At 36.3% G+C, this 21975-nt stretch overlaps 1 protein-coding gene across 1 annotated transcript in view; it reads left to right on the plus strand.

The window, feature by feature from the left end:
• Positions 1 to 21975, plus strand: part of FAM171B (family with sequence similarity 171 member B) — a 30078-nt gene extending 8103 nt beyond the window's left edge. The window contains exons 3-9 of the mRNA XM_062578932.1: positions 9370 to 9603; positions 10343 to 10435; positions 10830 to 10988; positions 12932 to 13099; positions 16893 to 17009; positions 17825 to 17948; positions 18276 to 21975. Coding sequence (XP_062434916.1) covers positions 9370 to 9603; positions 10343 to 10435; positions 10830 to 10988; positions 12932 to 13099; positions 16893 to 17009; positions 17825 to 17948; positions 18276 to 19608 — 2228 coding nt within the window. The 3' untranslated portion in view covers positions 19609 to 21975. The remainder of the gene's footprint in view (positions 1 to 9369; positions 9604 to 10342; positions 10436 to 10829; positions 10989 to 12931; positions 13100 to 16892; positions 17010 to 17824; positions 17949 to 18275) is intronic.

Consider the following 21975-nt stretch of genomic DNA (forward strand, 5'->3'; position numbering starts at 1 on the left):
TCAGGCCTGTAGAGAGTGGTTAGATAAGTGTATGCTTTAGTTATACATCTAAACGTTTGCTTGAGTGTTCCTACAGAAAGCAGTGTTGTCATGGCCAGATAAATTGTATGACTGACCTGTTACTGCAGTGCCTATGTTGGAGAAAACAATTAAATGTAGCTCTTTCAGTGTCTAGCCAGTCATTAATAGTTCAGCTGCCTCTTTTGAAATGTTTTCCTCTGGGTGACATATTGCCTTTATTTCTTTTATTTCCCATCTATCTTTTACCTGTATTGAACTACTGAGGTTTCCTGCTTGGAGGTTCATGTAATTCCTGGGTTTTGTGTGATAGGTTGTTCTATTTGCAATTGGCTTGTAAAGGTGCAGCTCATAGCAGCATTTTCATTAGTCAAACTGAAAGCTTTTCCCTTCAGAATCATTGGTGTCTCTGCTTCCACTGATTGCAAGAATTGCAGTAAAATCATGCATACTTCATCTTTTCATCCCATTTCTGTAATAAAGTACAGAAGCTACATCAAGCTCTGAGCCCCAAATTATCATATGACACTGCCACTAAATCACTGGGGCAGATTTGCCAAGTAGATTTAGATTAACAGTCAGAAAAACCCACAATCAAGTGAAGACAGCGTTTGTACTTTGAGACTTGAGGGTTTTTTTGTTGTTGTTTTTCCCCTCCAGTATTTCCTCTGATTTTAGGGTAACTAAGAGGACTTAGAATTACAGAAGCATTCAGTCTGGAAGGGATTCAGGAGCTCTTTAGTCCAACCTCCTGCTCAAAGCAAGATCAACACTGAGTATAGACCATGGTGCTCAGGGCTTTGCCCTGTCAGGTCTTGAAAACCTCTGAGAACAGAGATTTTCTAGGCAACCTGTTCCAATGATTATTTATCCTCAAGAAGAAAAAAAAAATCCTCATATCCCTCAGAGCCTACCCTGCCTCGGTTTGACTGTTGTCTATCGTTGTTCTGTCATGCATCTCAGTAGAAAGCTTGGCTCTGTCTTTTCAGTAACCTTCTTGTAGGTATTAGACAGCTGTGTGTTACTGAACAGGAGAAACTAGTAGTTTTATGTTGAGTAGGTGCAGAACATCAGTAGAGTGTGTGCTTGGGAGAATAAAAGCTGTTAACACAAATTATGCTTTGTGATGAATATCAGGGCATTATTTCATTATTTGTGGAAGTGAGGGAGAAAAACTTCTACTCTCGCAGAGCAGGAGAGATTTTCTTTGGATTATGGACCACTAGTGCTGAGAAAGTCTTGTAATTAAGCTGACTGAAATAGTGACCAAAAATGTGCCAGATAGAGAATCTTCTGCTCAACACTGCATAAAAACCGTGCTATCACAACTATTTGCCTCTAAATTAATTGCAAAGCTCTTCTGACTGTCTTTCCCTTATCCTTATACAAGTCTGTCTCCGTCAGTAGTTCATGAACAGATAATCTCAGAAATATTTATGTGCCTTTGTTTCCCTCGGTCCAGTTGGAGCTTTGTCAACCTTTCAAAAGCTTCCACAGTATCATAGATGCTGAATGAATCTGATTATTCTAGAGGGAAGGCAGCACTTAATGTCTCATTTTTAATTTTAATGGCAACAAAAATATTTCCATCATCTTAGCATAGTTTCTGTGGTGCTAAGTTGTTTTCCAATTGCTCTCTACAGGAATTTGGCCACCTGCTGCAACAGGAGAACTTGTGTGGCTTTGCTGATGGTGTGTGTATTGGAGGCACAGTTGGTAGGCTGATAATTGCATGTTCATCTCTAGCAACCATCCTTAGACTGGATCCTGGAGCACTTTATCCTATGCTGAGCTGTGAGGAGGCAATAATGATTCAAAGTGGCAGTGGTTAAACCATTAATATATTTAGTATTGTCACTACCTAGATAGCATCCATATGTGTGGAAGTGGTGTATTTTTGTGGGACCAAGCTTGATTTAATTGCTTTGCCTTATAGTTTGATGTAATTTGACCTGAATTTCTGTGTTTTAAGATCTTGTGACATTTGTGGAATTCTACTTGAAATTAATAGAAATCTGCAATATTTTTTCTAAGAACAAATGTATATTTTTACAGTTTTTTTTTTTGATTTTGATGATTTACGTTGTACAACTTGACTTTAATAAAAGGTTATATATGCTAGAGTATCTTGCTGGGTGCTTTTTTTTGTTGTTGCTGCTGCTGCAATATGGATTTCCTGTCTAGCGTGCTAAAACAAACAGCTTCCCACCATGTGCTTATGTACAACACCATGATGGCAGCATCTCCAGTAGAGGGGGGAAGAATGGCCCAAAAGGGAATCTAGAGACACATTGGGAAAGGAGCATATATGAAAGTAGCAAGTGTGCTACAGTAAGGAAATGAAGTCTTATTGCTTTATACTGACTTTCAGAAGCCATTTGGAGCCCCCGCAAATGAACTGAATGTTGAGGAAATACAGATTTGAGGAAATACAGAGCAGTAATATTTATAGGGAACATAACAAATATATATATTTTTTAAAACTCTGTTATCAGTTGTGGCATGGTTTGGAAACACCAACCTGCAAACTTCCTAATTTTATTTTCTGCATGCTTGTCAGTACATACTGGACTTCTCCAAGGGGATGGAGAATCTTTTCCTGTAAGTGAAAGATAGATAAATATTTATATAATAGTACAAGTGTCTTTCTTCAAGCAGTGTTTTCGCAGAGGGTTTTGCAGCTTTTGAGAAAGGAAAGTATTTTCAGAAAAGAATAGTGACCGTCATATCATTGAATGTATCAGTAGTTTTCCTTCATAATTAGTAACAGGCAGTGACATTTGAATTACTAGTTTGTAGGTTATATTATTCTACTGTGAGCTTATACAGGAGTATCTGTCTTGAAGTTAAAATCTTTAGGGCATTAAATGTCTTATTTGATGAGGGCACTGTTTTGTCTTCCTGTGACTTTCCTCCTGATCTGCCAAATTAAAGGGATGTTTTTAGAACTTGCAGAGAATTTTTTCAGGTAATTCTCCCTAACCACCCCCAAAGAATTCTGTGGAACAAATCTCATCTCATTCCAAAAACCTACTTCATTATGCTATAATAAGATGATTTGTGCTGCATGGTTACTGGCATACTCTTCCTCCATCTGAGTGTACTGAACATTAAGAGGTTGGGTTGGCAAATTATTAGAAAATCTCTCTATTAAAAAAAAAAAAAAAAAAACCAAAACTTTTGTCAGAATGGTGACACTGGGTTTTTAGTTTTGTTTACAAAATGAGATTGATTCATTACAAATTGAGAATCAATGAAGTTAATGGATGGGAAATGCATGTTTGTTTACTAATCATATGATAGGCACTTGGTCATTCTTCTGGAAAGTATATAATATAGGGTGGATATTTAAGATAGCAGATCTAAAATAGTATATTACAGTTTTGATGTTTCTCTCCTCTAGGTTCTTCCTCGTGTTCTAAAGCAGAATGAGAATTTTTATTTCTTTTTATTCCTTCAACTCTGATGCAAGGTAGAATGGTATAGGCAGTCATTTAAAAAATGAAATAAGAACATCACAGGGTTAGCATTAGCCAGTGAGTAACCTGAGATGAAAAAAGGAATCTTAAAATGGCCTCTGAAATACAGGTACAAAGGTGTTCTGGCTTGTAGGTCTCAGGAATTCTATTATTAGATTTTTCTTGCTAAGTTATATCTCTTTTCCTACTAGCAAATTTATTTGATGTGTGGTCATTTTATTACAATTTCAAAAATGCATAATCAAATATTAATCCTTTATCTCAATCAGACTACAGAAGAAGGTATCTTCAATGAAGAAATGAATTCTAAATAAGTGAAGCTCTGTAGACTACAGCACTTTGTCTTGTCTGTTGCATATCTCCTTTGCCACAGGAAGGCAAATTTCTCAGCTTCCATAGTGACTAAAGTTTGAATGATTATGTTAAATGTCTAACTATTACAATAAAGTAGCAGCAAATAAAAATGCAAGATTGCTAGGGTAATTGTAATTGCCGTGTATAGCTTCACTATCATATCAGTTCTGAATTTTACTGAATTTCTTATTCTTTATACCAATATGCTAGCACAGCAAAATATGTGAGAGAGAAATCAGAATTTTCATTACAGAATTATCACATCCTGTGAGTTCACATGCTCCACATCGGGTGGTGAAACAGTCTGGTTTTAATATGCAAGTTGAATGAAGAAGGCAGCTAGTGGAGGGAAAAAACAGCATTCAACTGTTTACCATGCGAGTATCTTGCAAGAGTTTGTGGTATACATGTAAAGATATTCCAATAGAATTCTTTTAATGAGCTCTGTGTATAAAGCAATGTTAAGAGAACACAGAAATAAACATTTTTCACATCTAAATTTCATAGCTGTTGTTCAAGAAGCACATAAAAATATTTTTAAGGGGATTTTTTTTCTGTTTATTTTATGTATCTTACTAGATGCACTTCAGAGTATTTGGGAATATATTCCTGAGCATGTGAGTGAGAGTTTGCAGCAGTATTGATTGGTCTGAAGATAATCTTGCGTGGTTATCACAAGCATGATCATTCTAGGAAGGTATTTACTGATTAGACAGCGGTAATCATGAAGGATACAGCCTGTAAAGAAAAATATTTTTTTTAATTTATTTAATAAATTTCATTAATATTTGACTGTAATCAGCATTTGCAGAATGAATATCTTACTATTTCAGTTTTGTTATGCACATGGTCTGAGATCTTGGTTGGAAGTGTAACAACTTACAGTGGTATTACTCAGCTGTTGGTTACAGGAAAGGTTTAAAAATAGTCATTCTTATATACAATGAATCTTAAAACTTGAAGAAGGTGAAATATTAATTTCTCTATGCAGTAATACAGATACTAACTCTAACATTGGCCAGATCATGATTATGAAGCAGCTTAACCTCTAGTAATGCTTAGAGTTGGACTGTATATGCTATGATGCTCCCTTTTAATCTTCTTGTTTGCTTGAGATATATGTACACACACTCACACTTAAAATGTAAGTTGTAGAAATACATAGATATGAAAGGAAAATAAGCCATTCTGTTTCTAATTGAAATAAAATTATTGTTGCTAAATACATCTAATTGCACAGCTTTTTGTAAAAGCTTCAGCTTTTCTTATAAAAAAAATTGGTTTTAATTCTATGAGAAAGTATGCTGTGAAGTCTATAAATATTTCTCCTGGAAAAAAAATTATAATGTATGATTGTGAGAAAGCAGACAGCTTATCCCTAATGTAATGTGCTTGGTTTTTTTACTACTATTTTTACTACTAAAAACTCTTGTAAGTCAAAATAGATTCTGTCCTTATCTTTTTTTTTTTTTTTTTTTCCCCCCCCAAAGTTTCACTAGGTAGTCATCTTTACCATACTGCCTGATGTGGATATATTATAACATGAAACTGGTTTAGGTTAAATTTTGAAACAGATGAATAAATAATAGTCTTTGTGACTTGCTGATTTATTATGGACCCTGAATTTCATTCAGGATCATGTGCTGATTTGCCATGAGTAGTTTTTCAATTTACTAGATTTGTAGTCTCCATTTAAAACGCACATCCTGAGCGATTCAATACATCCATATTTATTTAATGCATTTGTCACTTTTTAATTTTCTAAGCTTTCAAAAACTTTAGGAAAACAATGATCTTTCTTCACAGTCAGTGCTTTCACAGGCATAAAATACTATGCTGTTAGCACAGAGATTATCTCAGGCTGGAGTAAGGACAGTATAAAAGATGCAGAGAAATAGAAACTGGGATAGATTGTTTTTCAAAGAATATTAAATGAGCATAAAAAGATGTGGACAAGGAAGAGATGTCTCTACCTGAGATAACAGTAAATTGTTACATCTTTGCTCCACTGCTGTTTGAATCTCTTGAAACAACAGGGTATGTTTGCTTTTAAAAGCTGAACAACCTGGTCTTGATCAGAAACTTAGAAAGCAGGACAGTGAGTGAAATGTTTTCTAAACACTATTTTGGGAGTTTTTTAGTTGAATATTTTTCTAATTTGTAATCTCTGTTTTTCTTGAATATGAAGCATGCAGTAGACATCTAGATTTGATTAGATTAGGTTAGCCTGTGTCTGTTGTACAGAACATAAAGCCTTTCTCTGTGCAGAAGGCACTGCTGTCCCCCTTAGGATCCAGCCCTAGGTCCTTCAAAACTGTGAATTTGTCAATGGCTTCTGTGGATATTAGTTGACTAGAAATAGGGCAATGTGAATACTATGTTGTCCTACTTACCCAGTTTTGTTGCTTTGTCCCTGGAAGTCAGTAAAGTATTCTGCATCACTGCAGAAATTTTTGCTGAAGATGCTCTTTTAAATATACATCTTAGTGTTCATTCTTGCATTAAAATATTTCCTTAGGCAAGCACTAGGCTACTGAACTGTACTGAAAAGATTATATGGTGTTATCTCTACTGAATGGGTCATCCATGTTCAAATGGAGCAGATGTTGATTAGCTCTGAGATCTATGCTCCAGTTTATTTGCTATTTTATTTTTTACAAGATCTTTGCACTACCTAGAAGGACATTTCTCATAATCTCATGTCTTTATTTTTAGTTGAACACTACCAAACAGCACCGTTGACATACAGAAGTGAAATGTCAGGAACAACTTTTTCAAGCAGTAATCCGTACTTGCTTTAAAATTATCAAAGTAAATGTGCTTATCATGCATTGTTTTGCTTAAAGATCAAATTAACTATAGGGAAGCTTTAGCTATTGCTGTAACTCAAGACTGTTCTTCTGCACTCGTATTCTTTACCCAGTCACCTCCAGGTTAAAATTTCTTACATGGCTATTTGCTAACTAAATGGAAGTTTCAATTTCCGGAGTGATTCTGCAGAGAGGCGGTACAACTTTTAGTCTTGTACTGGATGCATAAAGTTGTGTAAACATATTTTCAGCTTTTAAGTATTTTTCTTTTCAGTCAGGTAGAATGATTATACTTGTTTTCATACGAGGTACGTTGTTAGTATCTAAATCCAAGATTCTCCGATCTGGAGAAATTGATTTTCATTGCTTGCTAGAAAGACATGAGTTTGTGGAATTTCTGCAAACGTTTTTGAAGAGTGTGAGTTCAGTTATAATGCACTGGAAAATTACATAGTTAGCTATTGAATGAGATATTCTGTTATCAGTTGGGAATATACGGAAATATTTGTGTACATTTAGAAATGACTCTATGTATGTCCATTCACATCTATAGAGAAGCTATATGTGACTGTGTGGAGTAAGACAGCATAAAAGCTAACAAAACAAAACTGTTTTAGGTTATGGGGGGAGGGTAATTCAGATTTGCAAGTAATTTGATAGCTGTGAGAAGCATAATAATTGAAAATGGTCAAAGAGAGCTTATCCTAGTATCTGATAATAACTGCCAAAGTATAACCACAAAATAGTTTCATTAGTGTTTAGGGGTCATGTAGTGTATCACTGTAATGCACTGTGCAAGGCAGTAAAGTCTGTAGTGATCGATGCGTTGTACCTTAACGATGAGCCAAGGATAGCGGCACACTGGTGCGCTGTGGTGAGGAAGGCTTACTTCAGCGTGAATCACTCCCCCGTCAGCTAGCTGCTTTCATAACTCACCTTCATGTACATGGATTTTTTTTTTTTGAGCTTTAAAGGTATATTAGGTTTTTACTACTTATAGATATGCTTTTGTAGTTTGTCATTATCATTACTGTATATTTAAGGAAATGCTAAGTAATTGTTATTTTGTGGAGTTGTTTTTTATGCAAACTTCTTTAAACGTAGATGTATGTTGTCTGTGTAGATAAAATATTCTATTAATTGTTTTGAGTGTTGTTGCACCTGCATTGTTGTACATGCTGATATACATGCTGATATTCTTAGAATATGTGACTTCTCTACAGGCCAGTGCACCTTTCATATCCCTAATTAGATTAGGCCAAAAAATACAGTGTTCTACAAAGACAAAAGATGGGAAAATCTGATTGTTCAGTCAGCTAAGACCAAGCAAATTGCATAGCACTATTTTTCATCTGGTTAACTGATAGAATGGTAATATATTGCAGGCAGTCTCCGTAAAACACATGTAACTATATGCCATTTTAGGACAACTTTTCTGACATTGATATAAACAATTCTTGTGGCAAGAATGAGAAAAGTCTCTTCCTAAGGAAGGACCTACTGAATACTTTAATTCTAGTTCCTGCTTCCTTAAGAGAATTGCTTAATTGGATAGTTGTTTGTGTGCTTGAGATAACTGCCTCGCTTAAGGTGTGAAACTTCTTTTGCTGTAGTAAGTTAGCAGTGAACAGGAAAGGGGACGGTTGACTGGGTCTCAAAGTATCTAGGAAGACTTTGTGGGCTGCGCTCTCTCCCGAGGTGGCAAAAAGGCTGTTTTGCAGCCCTTGTTTCCCTTTTAAGTAAGTGCTGCATTTCTATGAACGTGTATTGGCAGATGTTTCGATATCTCATAAGCTGATATTTCCAGTGGATTTGCCAAAAGACAAATCTCTCTTCTGCTGAGGCAGCACAAATCTAATTAGCTAAGACTGAGTTCTTTTTTCTAATTGTGGAAGCTCTGTCAAATGTATTTAATGTTGAGGTATAGCCAACCCACTTACATATGGCAAGTTCTAGTGACCAGAAAACAGCGCAATTCCAGTATCGTTGTCTAGAAAAAGTAGTTTGAAGATATGTCTGGTTCCGCCTCTGCATGTTTTGCCAGCCCATTACGTTAGCGTTGTGATGGGAAAATCAGCACTTTCTGAACTCGTATGAGTAGATCAGCAAAACCTTTAGATCAGACTCAATTTCTCCCTGTAAATTCTATGTCTTCCAGGAGATTTTGCAGTTTTATTAGTGTAGTTATGCTGGACAGGTACAAACATGTGCCATAAGGTATATTGTAAGTCTCCTAAGATGGAGAATGGGCTAGTTCCGGTCTGTGCAATCATCATGATATTTGGGAGCTGGCGCTTTTGGAAACACAAAGTGGTTTGTTAATTAGAAGTCCTTTTCCCCTTCCTACTGTAGAAGTACAGCTCTGAGGAAATGTTACCATCTTCTATACATAGCCGACTTTGTAAGATGACAGGAAAAAAAAGTTGTAGAAATAAAAAGCTGTATTTTGGGAAAGCATTCAATAGACATCTGATCAGCATAATTTTTGCTTTGCAGTAATTACCTTACTGACTATTTTGGGGGATAATCGCAGTAGTGTGAATGCATTTTGAATGTTAAAATATGAAGATGTGGAAAAGGTTTTTATGAAAATGAGTAAATAACCATAACATTATTTTTGCCTAGAAAACAGCCTTATTTTAAATGAAGGTATGTAATGTTCCTTTGTAGTGTGATGTATTATAACCCTCTCTTTTCCTTTTTTATAGGATCTGTGTTTACACTAAAAGTTCAAGTAAATGATATCATTAGTCATCAGTACCTGCGACAAGCAATTGTAGAAGTGTTTGTTAATTATACGAAGACAAATTCTACTCTTACTGGAAACAATGGAGCAGTATTATTAAAAGTTCCTTATAAATTAGGCTTAAGTTTAACTATTGCATCATACAAGGATGGCTACCTGTTAACACCTTTGCCTTGGAAGACTGGGAAAATGCCAAGTGCGTAAGCCTATTACACTCCTAGTATTAAACTTTATCTCTGGGTAATTGAAATTTCTTTCTTCAGTCTGTCTAGCTGATGTCAGCTGAAAATGATTGAATGAAGTCAGTTAAAGAAGATTTTGCCTGCCAATGCAGATAAAAGGGTGACAAACCTGTTAGATTTGTCAGAATTTGTTTTTATTGTAAAAGCTGAAAATATACCTTTCCAAGTCTAAATAGATTGTACTGCAATACTGTGAGAGTATTCCGAGAAATTGTTTTTCCAGACTTAACAAAGGGCTGGTTTTGTGTTCTGCTTTTGACAAAAATCATGTTTTCTCTAATGATTCCTGGAGTGTCTTAGCTCTGCCATTGCTCTGAGTACTTTTGCCTGTTGTTAGTTTCATTTCAGCAGTTTTTCCTCACAAATTTTTCTGTATACAACTATTGCATTTTCATTTTTATTTTTAAAAATAGTTTTGCAGTTCTGAAAACAGAAGTGAGGTGGGTTATGTTAAGAATTCTAGCCTATTTATCTAGTTATTTATCAATAGAAAACACAGAATAGTGGCATACAGATCTCCCTGTCTAATCAGTTTAATTCATGCTCTGGACTATAGAAGTCACATATTTATCCAGTCTTTATACACTTTCATCTTTGTCTGCTTTCTTCATCATTCCTTCAGAATCATGCATCCTACTAGAAAATTTTGAGATACTTGCACAGTGTAACAAATAATATTATCATTTTCCACAGTATACTCGTCTGTGACACTTTCATTATTCCCACAAAGTCAAGCTAATATATGGCTGTTTGAAGATACTGTTTTAATTACTGGAAAATTGTCTGGTAAGTTCAGTGTATGCAGACTGTAAACTAAAAACTTTATATGCGTACAGATGTTTTCTTAAAAATAAATTATTGAAACATATTGATATTCTCTATCAAAGGTTACTTTGTCAACCTGTGTAATCTTGTGTGGAAAGGAGAGGTTACTTATCCAGTGGCTACTTGAGCACTATTTTTCATAAGGAAAAAATAGCTATTACTTACCTAGTCAAAGCTGTGTTTTCAGTTAATTGTATAGCTGTATGTGTGGTAATGATAGATCCCAGACGAGAAATTCACAGAGCCTGGAGAAAGTGTGTTAAACAGATTCTTGTACTGAATGTATTTCTGAGCAGTAATAAAAACATTGGTTGCCTTTTTACCATCATTGAGACAAAGTATTACTCTTTTGCAGATGCTAAATCTCAACCAAGTGTTCAGTTTGCGAAATTTTTAATGAAACTTCCAACAGATCAACATATCACAAACGTTACAGCCTATCTGACAGTGCCAGAGCAATTTTTAAAAGTGGACAGCTTTCTCTACACAACAGGAATTCTTCTAAATAAATCAGGTATAGTATACATGTTTTTAAAGTTTTTTTTATATTTATATTTTTGTAAGATTTTATGTTAAGATAATACAATGCAGCTAAGTGTACAGTGTTTAGAAAAACCTATGCCTATGCCAGTTAAAAGAGCCTGAGCTGCTCCCATAGTGTTAAATCACAAAGCTTTGTTCCATAGGAATAAGAGGAAGATATAAACATGTCAAGTGAGTAACTGATGTCACTCTTTATCATATTCCATGTAGTATAAGTCTGCTTTATATATGAGGTAGTTCTGCCTAATGCTGAAGTACAAGTCCTAACTCAGTAAGTGTGCACTTAAATCACTTCCATTTGTAGAGGATTTGAAGACATTCAGGATTTCATCAGACTTGGTTTACTGAAATGGTTTACTGAACACCTTTAAGATATAGTTATGGCTAGTGTGTAAATTGAGGGAACTTAAAGAAGGTAGTGGAACTGTAACAGTTCCCTTCAGATATGTTTTTTTTCTGTGTTTTCGCTAGAATTCCTTCAGTTAGCTTTAGGAGTTTTACACATAGCATAAGTATTGTACAAAGGCTATAATTTGGCTCACAGACAGTTCATCTGTGTAAGCTTGTTTAAGCATAGTAGTGTTTTCTGAACATCTATTTCACTGAAGAAGCTATGAGGGTTTCATGAGTCATTATAACTCTGCTCTTATGCAGCTGAACCTTTTCATATACTTCCAATGATAGAATCACAAATATTTACTCACAGTTGTTTTTGATTTAAATATAAGGTATTTAAAATACAATAATCTCTGGGAGAGCATACTGTATGGTTCCAGCTCTCTTTTGTTATTTTCTTTCTTGTCTCAAAGGACCCAAAGTTGTGAGGTTCTTAGGTTTATTTCAACATGTGATGAGGCTACTAATTAGTTCATTTGAACTCTGCATGTTCTCTCCTTTAATTTTCACTGAGTTAAAATCATCACACGTATTGATATCTCCACTTACATACATACTCTGAGTACCTTCAGCATCCATATTTCACCTCTTTAAAGCATGACAGAATAAGCAGTGTTTTTTCCCCTACCAGTTTTCCTTTCACATCTGTCTGGCATGTGTTTTAAATTATTCATATACTCCTAAAGGAATAGGCTTCCTTCTAGGGCAGGTAGAAGCTAATTGGTATCTGATGCTCCAACAGTTTTCTCACAACCAGCTTCCAACAGCTTGCATAGATTTAACATTATTCTGGTACTTAATAATTCTGTTTCAGCTTCTCTTCACCATCCTGTCACACTGTGGCTTCTGAAGTGTTTGCAAATTAGTGTAAAGAAAACAAAAGAAATAAACTTTCATGCTGAACTGTAAATCCTGTATATGCAGAGTTTCCTTTGAGTGCTTTGACAAGCCTTGTGATTTACTATTCAGTTAGTTTTAACTGCCAAATTAGAAAGTTAATCCTTACAGGAAAATTTATTAAGAGAATTTTTTGACTAAGAGGAGAAATGTAGCATTATATATATTTGCAGCATATCTTCAGTTATGAAGTGTTATGTATACTGGAAGCTGCAATTATACAAAAAAATCTTATATCATCTATATTCCACAGTTATTTTGAAAGTGTTTTAAGTTGTCTGAGGAGAAAATCCTTTCTTCCCTCTCCTCCCCACCCTCTGTGAAATTTTGCTTACTCTTTGATTCAGCAGTATTGAACCTATTTGTCAAAAGTCTGTTTCTTTTTTACAGATTTGGAAATAGCTAATTGTATTTTTATCATAAAATTTAAGAAGTCCAAAGAGAAGAAAACTTGATTCAGAAGTTGGAGAAAAATTGTTTTATCAAGTTAAAGTGATGTTTGTGTAACTGGGTTCTAATGAGGGCTTGCCTTTAGTTATAATGAGGATTGATTCTTAATATTTTTTTTAAAGAGCAACACTATGAATGGAGTACTACAGACAAGATATTTCTTACATTTAGGTTTCAAAAGTATTGAACTGACTCCTCTTGCTGCAATATGTGTAAATGTTCTTTTGGCTGGGAAAGAACTGAAAGTGAATGGTCCTATTCATATTACACTCCCTCTTCCTACAAGTACTGTAAAATCAGGAGATGCTATTCCTTCGTGGACATTTGATATGAAAACTGGTAAGTGGGCTAAGCTATTTGTTGTTCCATGTTGCACCACATGTGTATAGTTTGGAGCATAACACAGTATGTTACAGAATGCTAATATACCAATATTTGGAGAGGAGTGGTAAATAGTCACAAATTTTATCAGGGTTTCTGTGTAGTTTTTTGATTGAATAACTTGACTTGTTCAAAGGGATTTCCTTCCTTTCATTAGTTCAACAAAGAGTTTTGTTAAAATTCATTAGCATTCATATTAAACAAAATTTTAGTGTAATTATGGGTTTTTTTTATTTTCATGAAATGCCAAGTATTCAGAGAACATATGTTTTAGATGATGATAAAATTTAAATATAATAATCTTGTGGAAGCCTTATTAAAGGGAAGTAAATCAGAAACAAAGATTAGGATGCTTTGTCTTTTAGAGTAGTATAGAGCTAAAGATCCTTTGACATTAAAACTGGCATAGATTTAAATGTAATATTTCTTGTAGTCAACAATTCAGAAAATCAAATAAAGGGGAAATAAGTTATCAAAGGGAAACTTACTGTAACGACAGTGTTTCAGGAATATGTATGTAGGAGAAGGAGGCTGAGGATTAGTCATTTGAAACCTTTTGTCATTCCTTCATGTCTAATTTCAATCAAGAGTGAGTAATGAGCGCACACACTTATCCCATTTAGATGTCCTGTATTAGGTCTGTGTGCATTAGTGTGCTGATTGTCTTACATTGCACCTTGTATTTTCCATCACACCTTACCTTGAAACACGCAAGCGAGTGCAGAGGTAAGAAAGAGTCTTACTGCTGATTAACGCAAAAAGCTCTTAATGAACAACTTAAGTGCAGGAAGGGACACTAACTCTGACAAAGCATAACAACTCAGTCAAGGAAATTGCACAGTCAAGGAAACTGCTTACCTTAGTTAAAAACGCTCAAAGAACACTAACCTGAATTAAGAATATTCTAATAAAATATTGGTGCCATTGTCTCTTGCAAAAATGAACGGATAGAATAAGTTCTGGCCTAAAAGATTATGTATACACAGTCTGTATACCTAGAAGAATTCAAAAGGGAAACCGGTGACAAAAGTTGGCATTCCTCATTGAAATAAGACTCTTAATCTGTGATGGTAAAGCAGTATAAGGCAATTTAATTTCCTGATGTCACTAGTTGTCTTTTTCTAGCCTCCTTTGCCAGCCCCAGTGTTCACCTGTACCTGTGCTGAGCTGTTTTAATTCACTAAACTAACAGAAAACTATCCCCATAATGTTATTTAGGAAGGAGAAAAAAAAAAAAAAAAAAGACAGCACAGGAGCTGATTAGAATATAGGCCAGTGTATGCTGTGTATGTGGGTGTTGAGGGGAAGTAGGAATGTGGGCACTGGAACTAGGTAAGAGCAAGAGCCTGGTGTACTAACCCACCACCACCAAAACCAGTGTTCTTCTCTCAGCTGGAGGACGTTCTCTGATGGAGGCTTTGTAAAGGCGACTTGCTTCTGGCAGGCATGCACTGAGGTGTAGCACATGCACAGAGCCTGGACCCTTGCAAGGAGGGAACAAGGAGTCCTATAGATAAGGAGAGAGACATTTCTGGTATAACCTGAACTAACTTCCACGCTTTCTTCCACTTCCTCACCTTTTCTCTCTAGGGAACCTTTGCAACTGCAGTCTCTGTTTTGGATGCTTATTCTTTAATGCTCTTACTTTTATTTTACCTTTGAGCAGAAACAGATAGTGTGGGTTTTTTTATTCTTTTTTTTCCCAAGGTAACTGAGCAGTTGCAAGTTATTCCTTCATCACAGTTCTGGTGACCAAGGAGAGCTGAGTATGTGAGCTCCTCAGCACATGCTTCAGACTAGTAAGAGTAGCAGCTGGCCCCTGTCTAAGCTGAAGGGAGAGCAGCCAGCCCACTGCATGACGGGGCTCTGGCATGCAGCAAGGTGTTGACAGGCACTTTTGAACTCTGAAGTCTTTGAGTGATAAGTCATAATGGTAATCAGAGCTTCCGTGTCAGTACTGATAGGGAACCTGGGCTGTTTGATGTTGTCCTGCAGACAGGTTGACATGCAGAATAAAGATGGAAACTGCTTTCACACATCTACCTGTGCAGTGTTCCACAGTGCTCTTACTGAAAGTGTCCTGGCAGTGAGACCGTTTCTGCCAAGTGAGTGTCTGACTGTACTTTGGCTACTGTAAATGCAGAATTTGTTCATAAATGCTGAATGATTGTTGAATTGATTCTTACTAAGCAATTTGCCTTGTTAGTACCAGAAGTACTCTGGCTTTGAATAGATTGGGGGGAAAAAAAGTTTGCATTCCAACATTAAGTTTAGAATGATATCTCTCTGTTTAAAAGGCAGTAAAGCATACAGAATATATGCTTACTAATCATACCTTTAATATTTTTCTTAAATGTGTGCTATTTTCTATCAAGTATATGGGGGAAGATACAGTTTACTAAAGAAGACCACAAAGTTTATACAACTTCTTATACATTTCTTTTTTTTCTACTCAAGACAGAGCTTCTGAAGACTTAAATTTTTAAATATGATGTTTTGTGTTTTTTATCTGCCTGTAAAATATTTACCTCTATACTTGTAAATTTGTAGTTTAAGTTATATTGACATCTGGTCTTAGAGTTGACAAGACATAAAATTTGTGCATCAGCTGTTGTTGCTTCCATCTGAGAGAGAGAGAGATGGAATACACTTGTAGTTGTTACTCCTGAACTTGGACAAGAGGTTCTGCAGGTAACTGAGAAACCAGCTCTTTCAGGGCTCTAGGCTGCTGTTGCTGGTCTCCTCTGTCAGCCACCACAGGTAGCAAGAGAAGACTGGGAGTTTTAGTGAAGAGAGACATGGAGGAGCAAATATTTTGTTTGTTTATTTATTATATGTGTGGCTTTTGCCACGCTCTCATTTTAATCTGCTATCTGATGAATATTTCCCTTTGCTAAAAGAAGGATCTTGAAGGCAAGTCAGATAGAGCCTTGCATAAATTTTACTTTTTGCATGCTTTGATTATTGTTTTTCTTGTTTGTTAGAAAAAGTTGATTCATTTTTTTTTTTCATCTTCAGTATTTGCAGTTTGAAAATAAGAGGTTGTTTCCAAGAATGGAGAACAACCTCATGTAATTTCACTGATGGTACGCAATAAATATGTTCTAGTGTGTTAAGTATAGTTTTATCTCTTCCACTGCATGCTTTATTAACTGCAGAAGCTGGCCTGCCATAAAGCCTCTCCTTTGCACTGCCAAGCAGATGGTGTGAAATCCGTGGCCTAACAATAGCCTTTCCCTGCTCTGATTGAACTAGCACTGTCTTGGAGGCGGGGGGGAGGCGTTCAGGGCAAGCCTTGTTTATCCTACTATAGTTTATTAGATTATATTACTTACCCACTAAGTGCTGCTAGCTAATGGTAAACTTCTATTCATATGCTTAAATTACCTGTTCCTGTATTGAGGCTTGGCCTTCATGCATGCTTAAGCTCATATAATAGGATTTTTTTCCCCAAATGATTTGCGTGCGTATTTGTGAAAGATATTTGTTAATAGAGAATGAGTTATATGAAATTAGTTAAAGTAATTAGTGATGGTACTTAGTTTTTTTTCAAAATAAATGTTGACACACATTTTCAATTAAATTGTCAAGAGACAAAATTGCTTTTTTAACTAACATTTTGTAATATATAGCATATAGGAGAAGTTTGCTGCTTATGACCTCATGTATTTCTGATTAGTTAAATTAAGTTGCTGATGGTTTTAGCTATAGAAGAATGCTGCACCGTATATGTAATACTGTCTTTTTTCAGGTGCTTGGGTAAACCGTGGGCTGGGAATGGTAAAGGAAGTAAATGATCAATTAGTATGGACCTATGTTGCTCCACACTTAGGCTACTGGATAGCAGCTCCACTGCCTGGAACAAGAGGTATTGCAAACAGCTAGAAAAGAAACTGCTGAATAACCCAAATAATGATGTATTATTAGGCTGTCAGTTAATTGTTCCCTTTAACAATAGAAGGCAAAAAATGAGATACAATTTCAACAGTTGGGTAACTTTGAATTCTGATAGTGTATCCTTGTGCATCTATTTTCTACAACTTAATTTTAATGCTGTTGAGGAAAAAGTCCAGACCTTATTTAAAGTTATGTATGTTTACAGTATTGCATCTTTTTGAAGAAACCTATAAGGGAATAGTGACTATAAAGATTTAAAAATCAGCTGGGCTATGTATCCCTTATTCCTGAGGATCATATATGACATGAGGAAATGCAACAAAGAAATTAGGCTTGGGTAGAGTGAGTCCCAGTGGATGCTATATTGTTTAGATCTGTGTGTTTGGATTTTGCTAATTCATGTGCAGACATTCTTGCAGGAGATGTATCAAAATGTAAAATAGATAGCTCTTCTGAACAGAAGCACTGAACAGAAAATATAGACCATGTTTTTAAATAAGTTTGGACATCTACTTCCACTACAACTTGACTGAAATTGAGTAGATGTCATGGCAGCGCTTCAGTGTTTGACGTGGACCCTTGAAGATCTGTTGTATGTAACCGTAGTTCACATATTTTCAAGTTTGCTGAAACAGCAAAGTGAAAAGGGAGGAAATTAAATAGCGCTATAGGAGCACAAAATCACTAGAAAAGTGCAGGTTAGTTTATCAGAGACAGCTTTACACATTAAGAAAATTCTTTGGTTTTTGAATGCTAATTCTTACCTGTTTTTGTTTGAAAATCTAGAATCCATTATTAGTGCGGTTTCCAAGGACATAACAGCCTATCACACAGTGTTTCTTACAGCCATTTTGGGAGGTACTGTTGTCATTATCGTTGGATTTTTTGCTGTTCTTCTCTGTTACTGCAGGTAAGTAAAAACAAAGTTGTAATAAGCTCAGCATGAACGGAATTTAAGGATAGTAAGTAGTCTTTTTAACTTGAGACTTGTTTCCCTAGCAGTATTCAAAAAGGTGTTTGCTCCTTCAGACATTTTATTCGCTTAATACACTAAACTCTAATATAGCATAGGCTGTATTTCTTTAATAATTTCACTGATTACAGAACTTCATTTTAAGTTTGTGACATCATATTTCACTAGTAACTTTTTAAGCCAAATTTAATGTTCAGATACTGTAGTCAACGGTCCAGTATTTCCTAGTGTGTTCTACAGTTATCTTGCATTTCTTTTGCATAGGGACAATTTTGGTTGCACACAAAAGAAGGAAAAAAATACAACTAGGCTGGAGGTCATAAAAAAAGACCAGACAACATCAACAACTCACATAAATCACACCAGTGTTGTCAAGGGGTCTTTAAAGCTAGAAGATAAGTCACAGTTATATGCACCGAAGATTTCTTCATACAGCCCGCAAACACAGGCATCTGCAGAAACAGAAGATGGAAAATCAAGGGACAATTTTAACATCTACACAGAGGATGCTTCTTATCAGTCATCCTGTCAAACTAGTCAGTCCAGAAATGCAACCCATGCCTTGGAGCCTAATGCTGGAGTTAGACACTTACAGCAGCCAAAGCATATCAACAGTATTTCCCGGGCTGCAAAGGACATTCAAGACCAAAACAGATACCTTCCACTGAAAGAGGAAATGTATGGCATTTCCCATATTCCAGAACATCTAATGCATATTTACAATCACCCGATTGCTGTTCTTCAAACCTCTGACCTTTTCCACTCACCAGAACAAATGCATGCTGCTAAATCAGCAACTTTGCCAAGAAAAGGGCAGTTAGTATACAGCCCCATGATGGAACCCATGAATCGAGACAGCTACATGCAAACGCTACCCAAAATGCCAGGACATTCTCACCCACAGCCTTCTGTCTGCAGAGATGAAAAAAGCACATTAGATGGTCAACAGTGCTTATCCTCTCAAACATCAAACTGGAGCCGGTACACTAATAGCTTACTGGAATCTGTCTCTGTTCCTGGGACACTGAATGAAGCAGTTGTAATGACTCCATTTTCGTCTGAACTTCAAGGTATTTCAGAACAAACATTACTGGAACTCTCTAAAGGAAAACCATCTCCACACCCTCGAGCATGGTTTGTGTCCCTAGATGGAAAACCAATAGCTCAGGTGAGACATTCCTTTATAGATCTGAAAAAGGGCAGAAAAACAGAGAGTAATGACACTAGTCTGGACTCTGGTGTGGACATGAATGAGCATCATCCTGGTAGGAAACTGGAGAGAGAGAAAACTTTCATTAAAAATATGCCTCATTCTAAGATCCTGTACTTGGAAGATCTGGATTTGAGTAGCAGTGAAAGTGGAACCACTGTTTGCACTCCAGAGGACCAAGCTGTAAGACACATTCTGGATGGAGGGAATGGGCCTGACACAGAACAGCATGATGAAGAAGGTCTAAGAAGAAAAGCTGTAACAGGAAATCGTGAGTCTAGCATCCCTCTAGCTAAAAAAAGGGATAGACCACCTATCACAAAAAGAGATAGCAAAACCAATATTTGGAAGAAGAGAGAGGAAAGACCGCTTATTCCGATAAATTAAAACACAATGTGCTTTGTGTTGTTGCTCTCCCTGCTGGTTAATGCCCTCTGGGTTTCATGTGTAATTCTGCAGTGTTGGGTTTACAATAGAAACATTGTTTTCTAGTGTCAAGAAAAGTTACATTTTTTTTTAATATGCAGACTGAGTTACTATAAATTCAACTGAGCAGTTGATATTTAGTGTTATTTGTTAACAGAGAAATGCTATGGTTAAATTTTTTCAGTTCCGACTTTTGCTGACAGTATAGGGAAGGGCCACGTTTTAATTAGCCTGTCGTTCTTGGATGCATCCCTTGGAATGCACAGTGAGAAATGTAGGCACATCTTAAGTTTTTTATACTTCTTGCGAATGTGTTGGTAGAGTGGTTAATGCCATTTCCCAGCCTTGTTCCTAATAAACGTGACCATCTGTACAGTATTTTATATGTGATCTTTTGTAAGGATATGTCACTACCACTTTATACAAAGTTTCATAAATTAGTCTCAAGACACCAGCAGATGAGCTCTGTTGGATTTATCAGCAAGCTCTACAGGAGTACTGCCCTCTGTGTGCCCCCCAACGTGCGAAAGGTTGCTGCTGTTCCCTACAGTGGTGGCAGAAGAAGTGTACAAGTTCTGTGGCCACTGCTGTTCACAGTCCCTGCTGTCTTAACTTAAAATGTTACCCTTTCAGTTTAACCTGCTTTGTTGCGAACTGCGGATGTCGAAGATCAGCATCTGCTATGATGTGTCTGCCTCCAGCAGAAGAGGACTGCTGCTACTTCTGCTTCCAGTGGGCTTGTTTTGGCTTCATTACCAGTATCTTCTGTTTTGCATGCTGTTGAGCCAGTTGTGCTCTGAATCATAGTCTTCGACTCCTGCAGATTTATAAGTTAAGGTAGAGTGTGGCCCATAATGAAAAAGTACGCAAGTTTAGACAAATTACGCTTTTGAAATAGATTTCTGTAATGGGAAAGATCATCGTTGTTGCTTTTTATTTTATGTTTAAAAAAATGGAAGATCATCAGAGGTTTATGTGCCTACATTTTGCCAGCCTGAGCTACTTTTGTCCTAGGCTGTGCATCACAGAGGGGTTAAACAGACTTTTATGGAATTTTTAAAATGAGCATGAGGAAGCGGATCTCGAAACGTGGTCTGTAACACAAAATAAATACTGCTTATAACTCATCTTGGAGTTAAATGATACCAAAAGTCATGAATGCATGATATGTAACTAAGATATGTACAGAGGAAGGAAAAGGCCATCAGAATAATCTTTATTTTTAATGTTCATCTTGTCAAAGTGATAGATTCAAATTTGGCTAACAGAAAAGTAAACATGCTCCTTAATGTGCTTTGTATAGTAGTATAGTCTTTCTGTGGCTTTTAGGCTACTTTCCTGATGAAATAAGTCCCAGCATTTTGGCTTTGGCAGTTTGATTATAAATATTTCCTGAATAATCTATAGTGCTTAAGGTTCTATACTAAGACCCAAACATCCTATGCCTGTTCCTAAATTCAGGGGTCAGGTGCACTCCATGGTCTGCCCTGCAGTACTGATGCACCTGCCCCATTATTTGCCATTAATTAACACACTGTGGCTCTCTCTGTGCCCATACTTCAGGATTTCTTTCCACAGAAAAGCTGGGCATGCAAGGAGAAGAAAACGCGTATCTAGATCCAGCCCGAACTTGCAGTCAGGATGTGGCAAAAGGTGGCACTCAAGAGTGGGGAAATACCCTGTGCAGCTGGGCTTCTGGGAGCATTCACTCAGGAGACACTGCTGTTAAACAGGCCTGTTCTTCTGGGGTTGTCTGGAACTGTTTCTAGAGTATGCGAAGTAACCTGGATGGTAATAGCAGCACATTTGAATGTCTGACTTTCTCTAGTACCCAGTTGCTTCGTGATGATATTTCTGTTGAGTTCACAAATGTGAAAGTGCAAAGTAAGTTAGAGGTGTGTGCAACTAAATCTGTAATTTTGTTTTGCCAAAAGAATTGGGTTTAATTATACAATTCATCTTCTTTAGAGATAAGGATGGCTTGCCAGATTAGCATACCTTAGGTACTAATTTTTAGTTAACTAATTCATTATTCCTCTACAGAATGTGTTTTTACAATAGATATTTATTCAGTGCCATCGGGTTTTGTCTTACTTTAGCACCCCATACAGTGCTGTTTTTATCCTTTGCTTTGTTACATATATTAGGAGTCTGTTAAATTTTGAATATAGGCACACATTTAGGCTGAAAGATTATTTGACTTTAATGTTTAGAATTCCCTTCTCTTAGAGTTGCTTCACTTCTGATGAGTCCCTTTTCCAAAAGCCAAAAAAGAATACTATATATTCTGTGAAACAAACAGAAAATCCCTGCCAAGCTAAATGGTTT

Source organism: Rhea pennata, chromosome 6, assembly GCF_028389875.1.
Source record: "Rhea pennata isolate bPtePen1 chromosome 6, bPtePen1.pri, whole genome shotgun sequence".
NCBI classification, from domain to species: Eukaryota; Metazoa; Chordata; class Aves; order Rheiformes; family Rheidae; genus Rhea; species Rhea pennata.